The 22,562-nt window shown below is 37.1% G+C and overlaps 1 protein-coding gene across 1 annotated transcript in view; it reads right to left on the reverse strand.

The window, feature by feature from the left end:
- LOC136857567 (macoilin-1) overlaps window positions 1-22,562 on the reverse strand; it is a 258,858-nt gene that overhangs the window by 95,501 nt on the left and 140,795 nt on the right. Inside the window, exons 8-9 of the mRNA XM_067136330.2 lie at window positions 18,925-19,236; window positions 1,178-1,336 (exon numbers count right to left, since the gene is read on the reverse strand). Coding sequence (XP_066992431.2) covers window positions 1,178-1,336; window positions 18,925-19,236 — 471 coding nt within the window. The remainder of the gene's footprint in view (window positions 1-1,177; window positions 1,337-18,924; window positions 19,237-22,562) is intronic.

Consider the following 22,562-nt stretch of genomic DNA (forward strand, 5'->3'; position numbering starts at 1 on the left):
CTGCTAGCTAAGAGCTATGAGAATTAACAAGCACGAGGGAGTCACAACTACTGAAAAATGTAGTAAAGGTTATGAAGTTTGATTATAATTATAGCATGGAAATAAGAAAATTGTATTAATGCAAAGAAATGGGGAAATTTTTGACCATTTTCATTAATTCTCCATTGCAAGGGACCATAATTTTAGCTTTACTCAAGGACATTAGATATAGCCTATACGAAGTCAATAACACCTGTTACAGCACTGAAATACAGACAAATGCATTCCATTCCACAGAATATCCTGCATACTATCAAGCCTGTTTTCAGATACCCTTGCCAACAACAGCCCTCAGAAAAGTGTCTCATAGTATGGTTCAGAATCCATATTAAAGAAGTTATTTCATAGAAAGACAAGAATGAAAACAATGATTTTAAACACTTGGTGCAATAATGAATGCAGGAATGTAAAATAAAAGTGAAAGTGTGTTTGGATGTGAATATTAAACCATCCTAGGCCTTGTGAATCTAATATCTTGGGGGTCTAAAAAGAACAACAGTTAATCGAGGAAGAGTGCATAATTATATGAAAGAAGAGTCTGACAAAAGCAATGTCAGACTGAATGGAGCCTTGTGATCACTAGTAGACATTCAAAGGGTATCAATCCCTGGGAGATAAACGGCTAGTTTGGATGTGCAAGTTCAACAGGAAGCTGAATATGCTGTGAAGCACTACTCCTCACTGCTTTCAGCTTCACTTCCATGGCCGTCAATATAGCCTATATCTTGCCTATTTGCTTAAGATGTACCAATTCCTTTTTTAACATGGAAGTAACCATGCCATCTTGACCCTAAGCAGTAGGAAAAACAGGAAAAGGTCAACCCTTTGAAGATAGTGCCCATCATTCCAGACAACTTGCTAAGTATAAACTGGCCAAGGATTACTTCAAGCCATCCTCCTTATTTATTTCTAAAACTCTCTAAATTTGAGTAAAGAGAAATACTACCCTCAACATTAGTCATTTACGAACACATTTCAATTAGAACAGTATGTAATAAACATTTACTATGAATTAGAAGAAATAACTTCCAGAACAGAGTATTAAGACAAAAAAGTACAATACAATTAAGACTATGTGAACAGCTATGGAATAAATGAAATAATACAAATCCTATATCATCATATGTACAGTACTTACTTCGATTGCAGTTCATCATTGTCTTGGCGCAGCTGTGTGAGCTCTGACTTAACGCTTTTCTCACCAGCAATTAGTGTATTTATCTGACTGCGTAGATCTTGTTCTAACTGTCTACTTGACTGAAGATCTATCTTCAGTCTTTTAACATCAGCTTCCAACCTAGCAACAATGAAAAAACAAAATTAAATCATCCAAGTTCACAGCCACTGATTCAACCAAGCCAGAAATAATATTTATTACTGGTTTTCACAGCTGGTATCTAATGAACAATATCTGGGTTGTTGGAACTGACATTCTTGAAGTTTGTCTATATTTCACCTGTAACGTGAAGGCCTTTCCATAAGACAACGTGGTGTTTTAGCTGAATTTACCTTCATTACTTATATGAATGTATGTTCATTTTACTGTTAAGTCATCTCATAAGGATGACAACTGCAGCCTAGATGCTGTCTAGAATTCCGAGTACTGAAGCCAGAGCATTTCCTGCAATACTAGTTACAGGGATGTTTTTCTACTGCAATTTGCCTCTCAATACAAAGGAGCATGAATGGAGAATAGTACTTAGCAGTTTTCTCAAATGTTGTTTAGTGATCCAAAGAGTTCAGTGCATGTTTAGAAAAATTAGACTTCTCTGGCTGGTTTATGAGACAATGGCATTTAGTCTGGCATTTAAACTGTACTTGGTATTTCCTATATATACCTTCCAAAAGGAAGCAGAAATGCTGCAATCCTTGGTTGTATGAACCTGCTTAGTAAATTCTGCAGTTAAAAAAGGCCATTTTAGACACAATTTAGGTTGTAAATGAAATAATACAGTGGGTTGAAAGACAAGCAGTGAGTGATTACGCATGAATGAAATTTAGTTTATCATTAAGATCAAGAAATTATTATGAATGATCTGTTACAAAAAATCTATGAATGAAAAAAAATATGAAAATATCTCTTACAGGAGCCCACTGTAATGGAATATTAACAGATATTTTTAAAATTTTCATACAAAGAAAAAGGGCAATGATGCAATTACAATGATACACCCCCACCTGAAAGTGGAGCAGATATTTCAACAAGACAAATTCACTGGATCAACCTCTAGAACTGTATACAAATAAGACAAGTATAAAAAACCTTCATATTTTACTAGTTGTAATTGCAAAACTGAAAGAAACTTACAGTAAGTTTTAAAAAAACAACTGTTAAACCAAATAACCTCACATAAACACGCAAATGAGAACTTGTACTATGACAATTACCTTCGAGACTGCCTGCAATATGGCTCATGTTAGAACTTGTAAAACACAACCTAACAGGTGGATAGGTTACTGTATAACTCTAGATGCAAAAACTGACAGGTCACTAAGTTTCTGTTGTGTTTGTTAATGTATAACTCCCACTGATTCCAACTGGGAATGATGCCTTCAAACAGCAGTCCAAAGTAATTTGTCTTAGTGTTCATTGCAATTTTCCAAGTATTTCAATGCAGAACTCTGCATTCAAGTTTTCTCCTTTCTCCACGAATTCTGGTAAGAATGATTCATGTTGATTATAAAACAATATCATTTTTACCATACTCGCACTGTTCTGTATAGCCTGACATCCTTGTTGGTGGAAAGTTGTCAGGTTTCTACAGACTGCTCTACGTCTTTCATTCGGGGTGGTAACAATGGAAACATGTCTAATCGTCATCAGCTGTGTTGGCTTTAGGTACAGTAGTTCATGTGATGCCTAATGTCCTGACTTAATATAGACTATACAGTTTGGTGTACTAGCTCTTTTTGCATTGAACAAAACTAGGATGTTTGTCTAATTTATACAATCATCAATGTTTGGTTGTTATATGCGACCCTAACAATCTGTATACTTAACCCTTAGGCTCTCAGGGTAATTATATTGTTATCCCCCCTGGTCCTGTGAAATCCCTCAGGGTAACAATCTATTGGTACCCTGAATCATTTCAAATTGTTTCCTTATTTACATGCTAGATATCCTAAGCTACCAAGGAATACATGGAGAACTGTTCTAACTTGCAATTTACTCAATAGGAATCACTGTTAATATATAGTTATAAATATTACTAGGCTTCGACTTGAAACACACATTCTGTTTTCCGGTTTTCTTGACATCGTTGATGGTGGCAACAGCAAACAGGTGCTCAGTATTCCATGTGTTTATGCAAGGTTTTCTTCGTAATTTTAAGCAGTATCCTAGGCAGGATATAGAGTTTATTTAGTTTCTTAGATAACTCAGTCGAAGTAATTTTAGTGAGTAGTATAAGTGTAGTATTATGTGTAGATCAGGACAGTACCATGAAGTTACGAATGCACATAACTTGTGCGACATGGTGAAGCAAGGTGTGCGTTTAGCTGACTATGATATAATGTAATATCTAGATCGTTATTAAATGTTAAATGTTGATAGTATGGACAGTCATGTTAAGGATGAAGATCATCATCTCTTAGCCCCAGAGCAACCCATCCCCTTTCCACATCAATATTACGAACTGACTGGACCCAAACATATGCCACCACAAGAATCATCTCCCGTTTCCTATTTCAATTTGTCTTTTACCTTGGCCCTTCTAACTTTGACTGAAATCAATCATTCTGCCCACCAGTGTCCGGCTAGAAATAAGGACAAGCTAAATCCACCACTTCATAAATGGAAGGACATAATGGTGACTGAAATTAGGGGCTTCCTGGGATGTATATTGAACATGGGATAAACAGGAAACCTACAACTGCCTCATACTGGTCATAATGTCTATCCCAGTCAACACCTTGGTTTGGGAATGTTTTTCCATTTCACAGGTTTCAACACATTTTTAGACTTTTATTTATTAAGTAGGCAGTGAAAAGTGTGCTGCTCCTAGTAATGCAGACTATGACCGATCAGATTCTAACCTTCATTTGAATATGCATCACTAGAGGCACCTAATTGTGGTGAAATGTTTTGCCTGATTTCATCATGATTAAAAAGGTTATTTTGGTATATTTTTTGCTACTTTTATTCTAATTCGTCAATGTGACCAAATGTTATTTCTAATTTTCAGCAATAAAAGCAAAACCAGAAGATAATTGATAGCATATTTGCAGTAAAACATCGTATTTTATTTTTACACACCAACAAGAAAATTTAGTGTTATTCTTCTTCTCAAGACACCTATGACATATGTGAAAACCTGTATGTTTGGAAAAATGTTATCCTGCCACTTTAACGTGTATATTTTACACATCAGTCCAAAAAAAAGAAAGAGATACCATGAGTTCCATTATTACTGGGAGTCAGATCTGTTCTCCTATCAGATATATTATTACAATACGTTGAAAATGATCTCTCACTACTTTCTTTCCATGGAATTGATTGTTGTACTCCTGTTGTTGTAGTTGCTGTTGTTGGGTAGTTATATTTTAAGTTTACTTTATTACCACTTGTAAAAAGGAAATGGCGCATGGCTTTTAATGCCGGGAGTGTATGAGGACAAGTTCGACTCGCCAAATGCAGGTCTTTTGATTTGACGCCCGTAGGCGACCTGCACGCCGTGATGAGGATGAAATAATCATTAAGACAAAACATAGACCCAGCCCCCGTGCCACCAAATTAACCAATTATGGTTAAAATTCCCAACCCTGCTGGGAATCGAACCCGGGATCCCTGTGACCAAATGCCAGCACGCTAACCATTAGGCATGGAGCCGGACGTTATCACTTGTAATGTTAAGCTAGTAGTAAGTTTAACCTATAGTATTGTAAGCTGTAGTATTAAGCACTGGAAATATTTAAGCTGTGTCTGAATTCATATATGATGATGCTGGATTCATTAGAATGTTAAACTAGTAGTATTTTGTGTAATATTTTCTTTCCACTGAATTGCTTGTTGGACTCTTGTTATTGTTGTTGTGGAGTTATGTTTTAACTTTATTATCACTTGTCATGCTAAGCTAGTAGTAAGCTCAACCAATAGTATTGTAAGCTGTAATGTTAAGCACTGGATATACTTAAGAATGTTAACCTAGTAGTATTTCTTGTAATATTTTCTTTCCATGGAACTGCTTGTTGTTCTATCATTTTTGTTGTTGTTGCTGCGTAATTATGTTTTATCTTTATTATCACACTACTGTAAGTGACCCTTGCCACTGGGACATTTCCCAATTGCGATGTATCTGTTAATAATAAAAAGTAATAATAATACTGACTGGCATCCACTGCAGCTTCCACAAAATACCTGTATTCTGGTACTGGGGAAAGAAGACAGTTGTATCAATATCCTTACCTTCTGTAAAGGAACTACCAACTAGAACCCTAAAACACTGTGTATGGTTCAAGATATTCTGATGTTGAAAATGCTAGAATGGAAATGATGCTTCTTGGATCAAAGAGTGAATACACATGATTTTGTCAATTATTTTGCGATTTTGCTTTAAGGTAACTAGTTTTGCATTTTCAGGCAAATTTCCAAAATTTTGCAATTTTGCACTCTGCAAAAAACAGGTAAATTCCACTTGAACAACTAAACATTGATGGAAACCTTGCAGGTACAAAAAACAAGAAATGCCTAATGCAGCATTTGCCCAACAAGTATCATAAATGGGGAACACAATTCTGGATGCTTTGTGATTCAGTTACCCACAATCACTTAGGATTTTTTATGTACATAGAGCTAGATCTCAAGAAGATGACAGTATAACAAAATATTGTCTTTTTAGTCATGAAATTACTGAAACTGGGTAACTACGTACAAAAAGGAATTCTTTGGATTCTGAAGTAGAGAAAGAATTGCCCTTCAAAGGCTGTGATCAAAATGACAACTACCGGCTTCAATACAAGCTTCTACTCTGCCATGTAAAGACTGATGCTGTGTTCTAGCATTTCATCAGCAATTACAGAGCATGCAGCAGTACGACAATATGTCCTTTCATATCATCTGGTGTAGGCGGTATGTCCATATAAACAGTGTCTTAGCTTTCCTGAGAGAAAAAATATAAAGGATCAAAATCTGGTGAATGGACCAGCCAAGCTACTGATCCCCTTTGTACATTACAGCAATTTGGAAACAATCTGTGAAGACAAGCTATAGTACGTCATGCTCTATGCTCTGGACAACCATCATGCTAATACGACATGTCATCTTCTGACATCTGTGGAAGTTGGTTTGTTAGGAGGTTGAGACACCTTTGAGAATCTAGTGTCCTTACTATGAAGAAAGAAAAAAGAGGCCTACGAGTTATTCCACACCACACATTTTAAACTCCATGGATGCTTACATTCCACCTGACAAAGCTAATGGGCATTGTTAACAGACCAATACTGCATGTTTGAGAGGTTTACCTGGCCATGGTTTGTAAATGAAGCTTCATTGCTAAACAAGATACATGATAAATCTGTCTTAATGCCCATATACAAAAGTTAACACTGTTCTTAAAATAATTTCCATTCAGCTCTTGATGGAGAGACATGATACAGATGGAACTTATGATGGTGGAGAAAGTGTAGTACACTTGTCTGGCACATGCTATTTCCTTATGCGATTGCATGGGAACAAGCGGATCTACAGCAACAGCTAGACCATTAATTTCACCGTCTTCTCCAGTCATTCGTTTGCTTCTGTTACGTTTTTTACGTGTTACACTTCCAGTTTCACGTAATAGGTTGAAGAGATTCACAAATAATTGTTGAGATGGGCGACATCTACTGGAATATTGTTCAGTATATAGACCACAGAATGAGCCGCATTCTTCCTACATTCTCCATACACCATTAATACGTTGGCTTATTCAGCATTGGTAAATACCATCTTCCACCACATCTTAATTCTTAAACTGTCACAAAGTAAATGACACAGAAATCTCAATGCAATCAGTACAAGGAAACAAACAAAAGAATATCATAACTTCATAACTAAGTACTTGAATGGAGCAGACAACTGTCAAATTTTCTAACTATGATAACTCGGAAACTACTTGTACTAGAATCCTGGGGGTTAAAGACACCACCATTGACATTAATTTTGCTAATGTCAATAGGCATTGTTCGATTTTTAAAAATGTTTCTAAAATAATACACATTCTAATATTATTCAAATTGTGTGTGGGGCCACAATTATCAGCCCATGGTTACACTTTATTAATACCTTACATTTTTTGAAATATTTGGGGTGCAAGTTTGAAGAGATTCACCCTGTATAATCAGCACAGTTTAACGTTAAGAATTTCATATTTAGGTTCCGTATTGAAACAAGATTTACATCAAAGAAAGGACAATAAGTTCCACCTTTTCAATACTATATATTGTGTGAAAGTTTTACATTACAGTTAAAACAAAAGTTGTGATGTTTTAACTGTAATGTAAAACTTTCACACAATATACAGTATTGAAAAGGTGGAACTTATTGTCCTTTCTTTGATGTAATCAGCACAGTACAAAGGAACAGAAAATAACTGCCGACAAAAAGTTTGGACGAAGGAAAATATTTTTGTGTTATATTTTTGGGTACATTATTAACACCTTCGCTCCCGTAGAGGAGTATGGTCGTTTAAGCATACCGTCTTCTGTGGCCTGTAGAGGAGTAAAGCCGTTTAAAGCTCATTCGCTGTAGAGCTCCCTGATATGCTTGTTCTTTTTGGAGACCAGAAGAGTTCTACATTGAAGTTTCTTTTTCTTCTGGCAGATGATATGTGTCCTCTTTCCTTGAAACTGTACAATCCACCTTTGTGTTCTTTCACTCAATGTTTACAAGCAAATTTTAGCACTCCACAAACTGAGAGAAATAGCAAGTGACAGTGGTTGTGCAGTAGACAAAGCTTCAAGTATGCGTAAATTTTATAGCAATACAGTGATTCTGCAAGAAGAAATATGTAATATTTTGAAAAATAACAATTCAGGTGATGACCTGATAGCTTCAGGTAGTGAAAGTCAGTGTGATTATGTATGCAGTGTAAGCGCTGGAAGGGTGAATACGAAGGGCGTTTGAAAAGTCCGTGCAAAAATAAAAACTACTCACGTGTTTTGGGTAAACCTTTTTTATTTTTGGACATAGTCTCCTTTTAGGCTTATACACTTCGTCCAACGATGTTCTAGTTTGTTGATCCCTTCTGAATAACAGAATTTGTCCAAGTCTGCAAAATATCCATTAGGGTTTGCAATTACCTCCTCGTATGAATAAAATCTTTGTCCCGCCAGCCATTTCTTCAAATTGGGGAACAAATAGTACTCCGAGGGAGCCAAGTCTGGAGAATAGGGGGTATGTGAAACGAGTTGGAATCCTATTTCCATTAATTTTGCGACCACAACTGCTGAGGTGTGTGCTGGTGCGTTGTCGTGATGGAAAAGGACTTTCTTGTGGGCCAATCGTGGGAGTTTTTCTTGCAGCTCAGTTTTCAAACGGTCCAATAACGATGAATAATATGCACCTGTAATAGTTTTACCCTTTTCCAGATAGTCGATGAGGATTATCCCTTGCGAATCCCAAAAGACAGTCGCCATAACCTTTCCGGCCGAAGGAACGGGCTTCGCCTTTTTTGGTGCAGATTCCCCCTTAGTAACCCATTGTTTAGATTGTTGTTTGGTCTCAGGAGAATAGTAATGTATCCATGTTTCATCCACAGTGACGAAACGACGCTTAAAGTCCTCCGGATTCTTCTCGAACAGCTGCAAATCATCCTTGCAACACTTCACACGATTCCGTTTTTGGTCAAGCGTTAACTCTTCTGTCATCCATCACCATATCGTGGATTTGATCAATGATTTCTGGATTTGTAACCTCCACAGGCCGTCCAGAACGTTCAGCGTAACTTGTGCCCATATGGCTAGTCCGAAAATTTTGAAACTACTTATAAACTGTTCTAATCGAATGTGCAGAGTCACCATAATGTTTATCAAGCTTCTCTTTAGTCTCCTGAGGCGTTTTGCCTTTCATAAAGTAATGTTTAATCATCACACAAAATTATTTTCGTCCATTTCTTGAAAATCACTCGACTTCCTTGATTCAGACGAATGCCAAACACAAAGAAATAGACCAATATGGCTGAAACTTGGTGAGCAATCATTCAAGAGATGCTACTAACTAAACATGACCTCGATACGTGCCGTTGGTGCTATCTCTTGGACTTTGCACGGACTTTTCAAACCACCTTCGTAGTAATCTGGACAGTAACAATGACTATGAGTCTCCTGCATGGGTACAAATAAAAACATTTAGGAAAACAATGTTATGTCTTACATACATACATTACATTATCATTATAGACTGTTATGCCTTTCAGCGTTCAGTCTGCAAGCCTCTGTCAATTTACTAAATGTCGTCACAATCCTCGATTTACAACTAGTGTTGTGGCCTCGTTTAGTTCTGTACCACTTATCTTTAAATCGTTAGAAACTGAGTCTAACCATCGTCATCTTGGTCTACCTCTACTTCTCTTACCCTCCATAACTTAAGTCCATTATTCTCCTAGGTAACCTATCCTCCTCCATTCGCCTCACATGACCCCACCACCAAAGCCGGTTTATGCGAACAGCTTCATCAATAGAGTTCATTCCTAAATTAGCCTTTATCTCCTCATTCCGAATACCCTCCTGCCATTGTTCCCACCTGTTTGGACCAGCAATCATTCTCACTAGTTTCATATCTGTTACTTCTAACTTATGAATAAGATATCCTGAGTCCACACAGCTTTCGATCCCATAAAGCAAAGTTGGTCTGAAAACAGACCGATATAAAGGTAGTTTTGTTATGTCTTTTGTAAATATTTTTCTCTTCAATAATGATTTCTTTAATATGCACTTCAATATGCACTCAGCAGGTGGCTTTTTAAAAATGGTTGGGCCCCAGCAGTGGCAAGCTGCTCAGGCAGCTGGTAGTTGAAGTGTTAATAAAAGAAAAGCTTTTAATTAAATTACAGATTATTTATTAATCACAGGAAACATATTTGCATTGCAGATACACATGGAAATTTCTGTGAAGATGACTTTAAAATAATATGTCTTTATAATTTAACACTGCTGAATGAAAAGGATAACATAGCAGTCTTTCAGCAATTCTAAATGTATATCAAAATGTTGAATGAAAAAGAAAACATTAGATAATTGCACTATTACATACTTTAAATTTAGAAATGGCATTCTGTTATAAACAGGTTGGCATATTGCTTCGTTTCTAAAGATGGCATCATTTTATAACCTTCTACCCTTGCTCATATAAAGTCATTCCTCGCAGTGGCATCACAAACAGCTATTGATGCCCCAGTCACTAGTTTCACATGTCTCTCTACAGCTTGCGTATTACAAAGTAAAATTAGTACTTTTATTGAAGTCAAATACTCGTCTGTCTTGAGTTTCAAGCAGTTGTTGAATCTCTTCCTCCTGTAGGCCTGAAGCTCCATTAGCCAACAGTCCTGCCATGAAATCATATCACTATAGTCTATCTTTGCAATATAAATCTTTTTAATACCAGGTGTACACTCAACTCTAGTTTTCAAAATTTGGTGGAAGCCTAATAATCTGATGTATTTTTCTGATCTGTTATGAAACTCAAAATCATATTTTCAGGATGAGCAAAATAGGGATTTCTTTGAATTACTAGATCAATTACTGCTTTCAAACCTTCTGGCAGATTACAGGAAAATTTAATGATTCACCATAAGTGCTTAACAGTCTTTACATGAACGATTAATCTTAACATAAAACCAAGCAGGTGCATATATTTTAACAATGGAAGTCGTTAAAATACAGGAGGGACACAGTTTGGGTTCTCTGCACTCGTGTACAAACACAATATTCAGTTGGTAGCTGTTAATCACCATGAATGGGCCAGTTTTCCAGGATTCCTACTGCATAAGTCAGGGGGGCAAGTTCCATCTGTAACGGTTGGGCAGATGTGGAAAAGGTACTTTTGATCTGGCTTGAAATGAGGGCAAATTTCCTTCAATAGGCTGAAATTATGTGACTGGAAGGCCTACACAATGTTGGAGTCTTTGTCCTATAGATCCTGAAAATTAATTGGATTCCTGCCATTTTGCCATCAAAACGATGGAGAGATGATGTAAGGGTAGTTTATTTGTAAGAAGCAAACACACGAGGCACTTGAGGGGCGTTTGAAGGTCTTGTTCCAGCAATGCAATCACTCCCCCTTAATGGCCAGTATTAGTTGCAATTCAATTACACCTAACAGCCAAAGGAAAGTGAAGGGAGGTGAGGGAGCAGCAAGAGCACAAAGCCACACCTGCTGGAAGACTAACACATATGACATTGTCCATCCTGTACTACTCTCCACCCTCAAGGCTGGCCAAAATGTACACCCGAACATTACCAGTTTCAATTTCCACCCAGAATTCTTCTGATTATAAGTATACCTCGTTAACCACCTTTTTGCCCTCCTGCCAAACTTAAATTACTAGCAGTACCAGGAATCAAACGCAGGCCTCTGAGGATTGCAGATAATAGTGCTGACAATTGCACTACAGAGGTACACGGCCAACTGATAACCACTTCCTCTCAAAAAAAATTAAATTAAACCGCATACTCACTGCCGTGGAGTAGACTGGCAACTTGGGGAAAACTGAGGTATAACACTTGTTTTTGTTTAATACATATCCAACATTAACTGCAAGCTTCTAGCAGCAAAAAAGAAACAACCACCATCTGACAGGAATGTTTATAAAGCAACTCTTGTGGATATGTTTTAATTGGGATTCTAAAAAAAAAAAATCTGATAAGAGGCACTTCAAGCAGTCTGAAGTAGAATACTTTGTAACCAATAAGGCCAATTTCGTGGCCTTTAGTTCATAACAATCCAAGTTTGATACCCGTGTCATGTTGGGGATTTTAGCAGAGCCTGGTTAATTCTTCCCAGGGACTGGATGTATGTGTTTGTCTCAATACACAACCCTTTATATACATTCTTCTTCCTCTTCTTCATTTTGCTTCATGACTGAGGCGCCGTGACTATCATAATATTCAGCCCTCTAGCTGATGAACCATACTCCACCATTCTTCCCTATCTAAAGCTTTTAATTTGGTTGCTCTGAGAGAACTCTGTAGGGGGCCGTTCACCATATCAATCCATCGCGTTGGTACTCGTCCTTGTTGTCTGGTTCCCTGGACTTTGCCCTCAACAATCAGCTTTTGAAGACTACCATCTCTGCGCACTATATGTTGAAAGTAGTGTACAATCCGCTGAGAGACCTTGGACGATAGACAAACTTTTATCTGAAGTTGGTTCCGGATTGATGTGTTTGTGCGATGAGCTGTCCAAGGAATCCTGAAAATTTTCCTCCAGCACCACATTTCAAAGCTTTCTATCCGTTCACGATCACGTTTGAGGATGATCCACGTCTCTGCACCATACATGAAGACTGAGAAGACTAGAGATTCAACAAGCTTTTTTTTTTTTTTTTTTTTTTTTTGTAATGATGATGATGTTATTATCTTTCCAGATCTTCCGCAGACAGATCATTGCCATCTTTGCTATTTCAATTCTTCGCTTTATTACATCTTTGGAACCACCAGAATTGGATAGTAAGGAGCCTAGATATACATACTGATGTACAACTTCACACCCTCCAATCTGTTTGATATGTGGACTGTTGTTGTTCTAACGATCAACAATCATGACTTTGGTTTTCTGTCGATTTAGGCATAATCCAATTTCTAGGCTTGCTTCCTCTACTCTCTTGATCAGCTCTGTCAACTCCTCTTCTGATGATGCTATCAAGGTGGTGTCATCAGCAAATCTCAAGTTGTTGATCTTGCATCCCCCAATGGAAAGCCCTTTGTCCCAGCCATCTAATGCAGTTCTCACTGCATATTCACCATAGAGATTGAAAAGTAATGGTGAAAGAATACATTCTTGGCAAACTCCAGCCCTTGTACAAAACTGCTGAGATTGTTTTGAATCTTCACAGTGGCTGTATTTTCCTTATACAAGGACTTGAGGAGATCAATCAAATGGAGTGGCGAACCCATGTCATCCAAAATTGAAGGGTTTCTGGCTAAAACAACCAATGTCAAAAATATGAAATGTTCAGGAGACACTATAAACACTCTGGATGTGATTCTGTGTGACAAAGAAATCAGGCAATATTTCCATACATTTGTTCATATAAAAGGAACAGTTTGTTGAAGATTTTGATGCTGAAAGTTTAAAATTGTCTTTGTAAAAAAATATATATATATATATATATATATATATATATATATATATATATTCTGACATTGGTTGTTTTTGCCTGAAATTGTCATGAAAAAATCAAAATATTTCTTGCGTTAGTCTTTTAATGCAGCAGAATTTGACTTTACATGTGTACATTCAAGTCAATATAAATATTATCACAGTTTATTCAACAAAACATGATGATATTCTATGTTTTTACAGATTTTTATAGTTTTTCTTACTTATTTCCTCTACATTATGTTGTACTGAAAATGGATTACAAAAATAATACAGTGTGGTACACTAGAACGTTTCACTCGGTACACCCGTCACTATTGTCATCTTCATCTACATCACTATCAGCAATGCGTTCTGGGCTCTCTTCCAGCAGTGTGTAAAACAGCCTACTTTCTGGCTTCTGAAGGAATGCACGCAGTCTTTTTAAGTCCTGCAACTTTGCTGGTGGAAGGGGAATGGGACCTCCGTACAATGGGTTTAGTTCTACACTTTGAGGAAGCACGACTTTGCTGCGAACGTTGCACTTGTCCCAGTGGTCACAGTACGTATTCCGTTTCAGAACATAGGGGCAGTCATCTGAGATTTCCATCAGGCGAAGATTTCTGCGAGTCAGGGATGGTCTTGGAGTTTTTAAGAAGTAAGGAGCTACTGCAAGTTTTACATCATAAAGCATTTCCTGAGTCACAACAACGTCAAGTGGAGATGGTTTGTTGCGGCAACTGCTTATTATTTCATTCCAGTCATTTGGTACTTCTGGTGAAGTGGTTCTCTTTTTCTTCTCAATGAGTGCAAAGTCTTGGTCATTGGGAAGGAAGAAATGGCCTTCCATCGGTAAAGCAAGAGTAATTTTCTTGAAGAGATGGAGGCAGTGAACTAGTAGGTATTGGAAATAAACCCTTGTGTGATTTTTATTCTGTCCAGAGCATCCAACACTCAGCAGGACTAAATGATCGGCAGTGATGGCTTTGCTATTAAAATAATGCAACAACGTAGACGCGACTTCATTTGCTCCCTTCTTTCCTACTGTTTTTGTGTAAACATACATGGTAGCGCTGTCATCTCCCAATCAAGGGTTATGAATTTCATGTTGTTGGTCCATACTGAACTGAGAATAACATATGAATAGTAACACAGTAAGGTTTCCACCTATTCAGTACTAATATGTATTTACAATGTTATAAATTACATGGTACTAGTTTCGACCCGCCTAGGGGTCATCATCAGCCATATTAAAGCATACATAAGTATTTTGTCGAATCCTAAAAACATGTTATTTTTAACTGTAATAATCGTATGGATTTTATAATTTATAAAGTGAAGTTTGGTAATGATATGAGAAATGTTAGTATGGTACCCGCCACCAATCGCACACCATCAGCTATACTACACACACCGCAGCGCGAGGTAAGCGTCCTTTCACTTTATGTTAACCTTTTCCCATCTCCATTTTTGTTTTTACTGACTTTCTCCATTTAAACAGGTCCAATTTGGTTTCCGCTAAGAACTGAGAATCAATATATCCACGCGCAGTTTCCACCTTCTTCTCAACCAGAAATTCAAAAACAACTTCACGTCCAACAATCAACAACGCAACTGACCAACACAGCTTTAATACACCAAATACCTAATTTCTCCGCTTAAGTGATCAGTGTCAAGCCAACTCAACATTAAAAGAGTATCACTCTTTACTCTCCAGACTTTGTACATACTTGTATATATGTTTATATGTGTTATTTTACATTGTTTCTTTAGTACGAGGACTACTGACATCCACGAGGTTATATTTTACAACTCTAAGCACCCCACTAGTACTTTGTTCCAAACTTGTTTGTATATATATTATTATTTACTACTCACCTGTACCATACTAACATTTCTCATCTCATTACCAAACTTCACTTTATAAATTATAAAATCCATACGATTATTACAGTTAAAAATAACATGTTTTTAGGATTCGACAAAATACTTATGTATGCTTTAATATGGCTGATGATGACCCCTAGGCGGGTCGAAACTAGTACCATGTAATTTATAACATTGTAAATACATATTAGTACTGAATAGGTGGAAACCTTACTGTGTTACTATTCATATGTCATCTCCCAAATCGTGTAAACCAAACACATAATACCAGAATTGCTTGCAGAAGAAAACATCACTGCTACGTATATGGGGTAATGGCAGGTTCTGCATGAAGTCGAAGGAAATAACCATGCAAGTCCCTTCTCTGGCAGCTTGTTTGTATGCTCTCTTCATTTCAAAAAATTTATCAGCCCTTCTCTGATGCAATTCCTTCTTCAGCATTAGTATGTTCTTTTCCCCGTGGTCTGAAGCACTCTGTATTTGTAACTGTAATGCATCACATGTGCAACAAGTATCTGTTCTGGAAATACCAAATTTAATGTTAAATTCATTGAAAACACAATAATAAAGCTTGTATGACACATTCAGTCTTACTTCATCAAGGAACATTTTGTGCATAAGGCTCACGTTCAAACATTCCGGTAAATAGATTGTTTGGGTTATCACGTTGGGAATAGTGTGACTGTCTGGCCCTGAATGATTTTATGTGCCCTCTAATAAGTATAAGAACTGCATCAGGAGCTTTGTTTGGTCTTGAATGGTGTTTACCTCTCATATCTTTGGGTGAAACGCCTGCTATCTTTAAAGAATGCTGGATTCTTCTTATTCTGGCTCTAGTTATTCCATGTAGAGCAATCATTGCATTGTGACACACTTCTTCAACACCATTTACTCTTACTTTATAAGAATAGGCACCATCATGGTTATATGCAAGTCCAGTTTTTTCCTTACACCGAGGCCTCCTCTGTTTTATGTCGGAAAATGATACGAGTCCTGACAGGTAAGAATCCTGTTCGTTCTTAGAAGACATACTATTGAATCGTGCCAGAAGTTCTTGCTGTTATACATCCAGAAGTTCTTCTCAGTCCTTAAGTGATATCCCTGAAAAGCATTTCAATCTCTTGCACCTGAAAATATATCAGAACAGTTCCTATTAATCACTAGCATATTGCCGTACAGTATGTGAGTCGGAATGATAACTAATAAATGGTAATAATTTGTATCAACAAATGCACTCCTTCAATAATGAACCATGTGCTTTGTAAACAAACGTACATAATCTTAAAGTAAACGAGCAACATACCTGCAATCATCTCCCGTCATTCTTTTAGGAACTGAAACACCTTTGCTATTTTGGTGAGAAACTCCCTTCACACGATATTCATTTACTTCAACACATTTCTTCTTTTTCTTCGACTTTTTGACTGGCCATGCTACACTGCACTTAGGATCCCTCTCAACTTTCGACATAATGTAACAGTAACAGCTGATGACCCAAAAACAAGATGGCGGAACATGCTATGGCTTGCAAGCAAAAACAACCAATGTCATTTGACTATGGTTATTCTTGCTGGAAAGCCAACTTACATTGATCGTTTTTGCAGAAGTACCAATATTTCATGACCCTGTAACTCAGTGACCATGGCTGATTTTGTAGAATATGTGATGCACATGGAGAGATGAACATCATCTTCTTACCATTATACTAATATCTCATTTTCGGTCATTTTTGACATTGGTTGTTTTTGTATTTTCCAAAGATGGTTCCATTTGACAGTATCGAAGGCCTTTTGGTAGTCAATAAAGCACAGGTATACTAGAACATTGAATTCTCTAGCCTTTTCTATCAAACCATGAAACACCACAGAAAAACACAATAAAGTACATCCTGCCAAATTGTGTTGGCATTAGGAGGGGCACATAGTTGCAAAACAGGGCCAAGTCATGACAACTCCATTAAGGCATGGGAAATGTGTCAGGAGGAGGAGTAACATTAACTCAGAGATGGTCTCTGATGACATGTAATCTGTTTTGTCTAGCACAGGCTTTTCCCTTACCTGGAAGCCCCAGATTCGATTCCTGACCAGGTCAGGGATTTCTCCTTGGATCTGAGGGAGGTTTGATGTCCACTCAGCCTATATGAGAACAAAGCCGAGAGGATACACTACGCTGACTGTGCGTCACCTTGTAAGCTGCAGGCCTTTGAGCTGAGTAGCAGTGGTTTGATAAGCAAGGCTCATCAGAGCTGTAGCACCATGGAGTTTCTTTGGTTTGTTTGATGTATAATACTATACACTGCCTATCCTATTAATGAAATCAACTCCCTTCAGTGGTGTAGAAAATATTTATTTTAGATTCGGAACCAGTTAAAGGTGTTTGTCAGGCAGAGGACTTGAGGTATATTGCCTTCACTCTTTATATCATCCTTACTATTTTCATATCTTTCATACAAAATCAAATGTTTTGCTCTTATTTACTATGCATGGAGGAGGAGGAAAACACCAGGAATATGGTTTCAAGGAGACATTTCCAAAAGGAATTAGTCAAAATCTCATTTGATGAAATGTGCTTCACTCAGAAATTTATCAATAACCCTGCGACAAAACTCAAGAACATCACAGGTGTCAACATTCGTTGCACAAAGATTGCAAAAAACCTCCAACAGGTGAACCAAGGTGTGGTTACTACCCTATAAGGAAAACAGGTTTACAAAAAACAATTGTGATTCATGTCAACATCCTGCCTGCAAAGAGTACATAGAATTAACGAAGTTTGCTTTTAATAACAGAATACCGCACAATGTGCATACATAAAAACTCTTAGGAACACAGTTCAACTAATGTCAATGTTCTTTTAACACATATTTCCGCATGATAGCATTTGCGCATTTCCCCACACAGATTGCATCTGGCTCATGAAAGATCTGTTTGTGCTATAGCTTCTAGTGAAATCCAAGGACCGCAAAAAGTGTCGTGGTATGTCACATTTTGTAGCCTGGGTTCATGCATTCTGAGTTCATCATGCCATCTGTTCAATAAAAATGTATCTAGACTTTATTTTCATGTCGTTCCTCACGAAAAACTCAGTACTATGTTGTGAAGCGTAGCAGTATTCTCATCCTCAGTTCCTCTATATCTCAATATATCTTCATAGACAAATGTAGCTCATAGGTTGACATTGATGGGGCAATAGGTGACTCATCACATCAATTTTGATCCACTGAACTACACAATAAGTCTTTAATTAGGGTGTGGTTTCATAATTCTGAACTTAAAACGTATGCCCTTAAAATCTGTGGGATCTATGCCAAATTATATAATGAAACTTAAAAAATTGAAAGGACGACACACTAGCTATTAAGAAAGATTAAATATGGAATTAATGAATAAGAGCAAAATAATAGGTCTACATTATTGTCATGTTTCAACTGATTCGCATGGCAGTGTAATATTGCATGTGAGACCAACTGGCTGAACCCTGGAAGGCAAAAATGTTCAAGGCAGCTACAAGAAATATGAACAACGTAGCTTCACATACTAATGCAGGAACAGTAAAGAGAACAATTCACAAATATTGCAAAGCATAAAAAAATATATGTGTAAATGCTTCAACTGAAAGAGAATTACAAGGAGCACTTGAAAAGTCAGCATTTGTTTCACAGATTCTTAGAAATGCACAAGAATTAAAAACTAACAAGGAGTATGCAGTTTTGGTTGTAAACTTACCTTATACAGTACTCTGTATCTTTATGTGAAGCACCAGCACTGTGATTTTCTGCATTTTCACGATTCGCCTTGTGCCTCCGCTCCCGCTGAGTATTGACTGCATTCTCACGGGCTTGGTGATTGCTCCACTTATTGGATGATGCCTTGAGGGGCTGCACACTTCCTTTCACACTCTTGTCTTTCTCCACCTCGTTCACATCGAAATCGTTCACAGAGCTGCAAGCACGACGGGGCACAGCTGAGCGTGGGGCGTTGCCGCTCACTGCTTTCGGCTTCACTACCACGGCCATCAATACGTCCTGCACCTTGCGCCTGCCATTCCAAACAACTTGCTATGCAACAATGGCCAGAGATTTCTCCAAGCCATCCACTTAATTCTTTTCTGAACCTCTCACATTTGACCTAACTATAAAATGTTCAGCTTACAAGCCCAAAAGAAATACTATCCTCAGCATTAATATTATTTCTGAAATAACTGCTACTGTCTTTTTTTTTTATTGGCAGTGATACGAAAGATAAAGAAACTAAATTTATCACAAAATATTTTGATCAATTTTCTCTTCTCTTTTTTTTTTAACTGAGCAAACAAAATTTATCCACATTTGAAAAAGATTAATTCCTTCAGTTAGTATTCGACAATAAAATAAATCTGCTTATTTTGCAGCATGTTTTACTGTAAGTTTGATCTCCCTAGATACAAAGAAAATAATTTTAAAAGAACCCCCTTGGTTAAGAACTGAAAAGCAAAATTTCTTCTTTCGGACATACTATTTCAGCCAAAGTTTGTCAAAATGTTGTCTAAAGAAATCAGAAAAGAATTTATTCAGCTAACTTCCTTTTCTTTAAAACTTAATTTTAGGAATAATTTGGATTGGAACACAGTTGAGGAGGTACAATGGTGGCTGGATAGAGGAAGATGGAAAGGTGCCATAAACATCCAAACCTGGCAGGAACTTGACAAGGGAAATTGATGATGATGATGATGATGGTGGTGATGATATCAAGAAATAAATTTGCATACAATGAAAATTAATTCCAATGATATTCAAAAAATTAATCTTGTCTATATATGGCACTGTTACAAATAGACATCAGATTTTTTAAATCACATGAGTAAACATATACTTTAATTTTGAACTATTATGACGTTCATCATAGTTTGCCAAGAAAACTGCTGCCCAGCCAAATGGCCAACATATACTAGAGTGCCACATGGTCAATGTGAAAACATCCTCAGTCATAGTGCTTGGTTCTCTTGACTGAGAATGCCTCCAAGTAAGATGCAGGCATGGCACCCCTACACCATGGGTCTGGTCACAGTCTACAGCCTCTGACTTTTTTAAGGAGTTCTTTATACATTTTTGCACTAACTTTTTCTTTATTTCTGGTGGAGGTTTTATTTTAAGAGTATATACATCGAGATTATCATCCCCTATTCACATTGCTCAGAGGACAACATGGAGGGGTTCCAACCCTTGGAAAAATGAAGGTATTAGCAAAAGAATGGGAAAAGACACATGGGACCTTCCTCGGCAATACATTTCATTGTTAGTCTGGGAAATCCATATTTGCATGTTGGATTGTGGATATTTTCCCACCCAAAAATATAAGGTAAGAAGGCATTTTCAAAAGTTTTACCTCCTCCAACAATATACAAGATGCAGACATGAAACTGGTATAAAAGAAATCCCTGCTTCAATGACAATCAGGATATCTAGCAGTGTGCATCTATTGCCTCACAAATGCATGGAATTGGTGAAAAATTTGTTATGTACCTAAATGTGCAGTTGAAACCTATTATTGAATTCCTTACATTCAGGGTTGTGCTTCCATGGATATTCATCAAGGATAAGCACTTTAGAAGGTGATGCATAGATGGGTGTGGGTACCATCAGACGGCTGACAAAAGATTTGAAAGGCAGTAACACAGACAACAAGCTTGCACAATCGGACCCCACAGGAGACAAAAGCCACAAATGTATATCGTCACACACATGTAGACAAGCTGGACAAGTAGATTTGTAGTAATCAACGTGTCAAGCTGAAAGAATTTCACTCCAGTGAGTCCGTCACATCACCCTTGCACTATGCCAGTCTTTGTGGTTTCGTCCTTTTTCCTAAACTGAAATAATACCTGAAGGGTCACCAATACATCTGTGATGAGGAGATGGAAACAGCAGTGTGTAATTGGTGCTGCAGCAGACCCCTCGTTTCTTTGTCAAAGGATGCAGAAACTTGTTCAACATCAACACACGCATTTGAATACAATGAAAAATTAATGTCTGGCAGGATTCCCACTAGTAACCTAAATATGTTTTCACTGTAATTTAGTAGTGTTTTCCCTGGGATATTCCCATTTTCCCTGCATTAAATTTAGTGAAACATGGTACATAAGAATCATCATCTTGAAACACATTTTGCATGAACACTTACAATAGCATAAAGAACTTGAAATAAATGTACCATAAGTCAAACAAGCTACATTTTATCATGAAGTGCCAATAAATGGATTATCAGTAACCCCATCGTAAACAGCCATTAAAAGATACACAACAATCAATGAAAATAAACTACATTGCACAAAGGAAACTATCAGAAAATCACACTTCAAACTAATGCCAATGTTTATTAATGGTCCTTATTCTTGAAATTGTTGTAAGTGAATGTGCCAGTTTTTTAATATGCTTGTAAGAGTATTCAGAAACTCAGGAATAAGATCCCAATTCCTGTAGCAAAAGGATGTATGCTGGTCAACTAGTATGTATAGAAACAAACACCAGTGACACATTTCTTTCTTTGTAGAATTTTTTCTCTGATGATTTTGCCTTTCCGTAATAATTTCTCCTTAACAGTGAGGCAAAATCCGTAATTACGGGCAATCCATAATAGTTAGTTAGTGGGCATTCAAAAAGGAGCATTAAGAAGGTAACAGTTACTGTCTTTTAAATTTAATTTATAATAATTTTATAATGTATTATGTATATTATTATCCTTATTATATTATAATAATTTAAGTTTTGCTTTAATGAGAACAACAGAATTACATATTAATGGGGGGAAGTTATTATCTACGAACATTTATTTTATTATCAAAATAAAGAACTCAAATTACATTATCTCTAAGTACTATGTGCTGCATATGACTTGCGTTGTGTCTACGTATCAGTCTTGCTCAATCATTCCATTCAGGTCCAGTCTTAAATCGAAAGCTTAACTCCCAAAACAGGTTGCCCACGAGCAGAATTTAATATATTAAATGGTCGAAGATCCAGTCACCAGCGGACGTAGTAATAAAAAAAACACAACACATGGCAGTAAACGCCACTGCTAGGTCTGGCTGAAAAAAGAATCCTCTAACAGGGTTGTGTTATCTCCCTGATACTCTTTTTACAAGGTGTGAGTGGCTATCGTGTTCAGTAAAGCATGCGTCAGGAGTTCTGAGAGCAGCTTTTTGCGATTTAAATAGCTATTTTGAGACATGGTTAGTAAGAAGAGATTGCTTCAATTTTGGACTCTGCGGATGTAAATGAAAGTGATTTTTCATTTGAAGAGTACGAAGAGGGAAATTCAAGTAGTGAGTCTTCTCAGTGCAAGAGCGACTCAAGTGCCTCGGAGAATAAAACGGCTGACGAAAAGAT

This window comes from Anabrus simplex, chromosome 1, assembly GCF_040414725.1.
Source record: "Anabrus simplex isolate iqAnaSimp1 chromosome 1, ASM4041472v1, whole genome shotgun sequence".
Taxonomy (NCBI): Eukaryota; Metazoa; Arthropoda; class Insecta; order Orthoptera; family Tettigoniidae; genus Anabrus; species Anabrus simplex.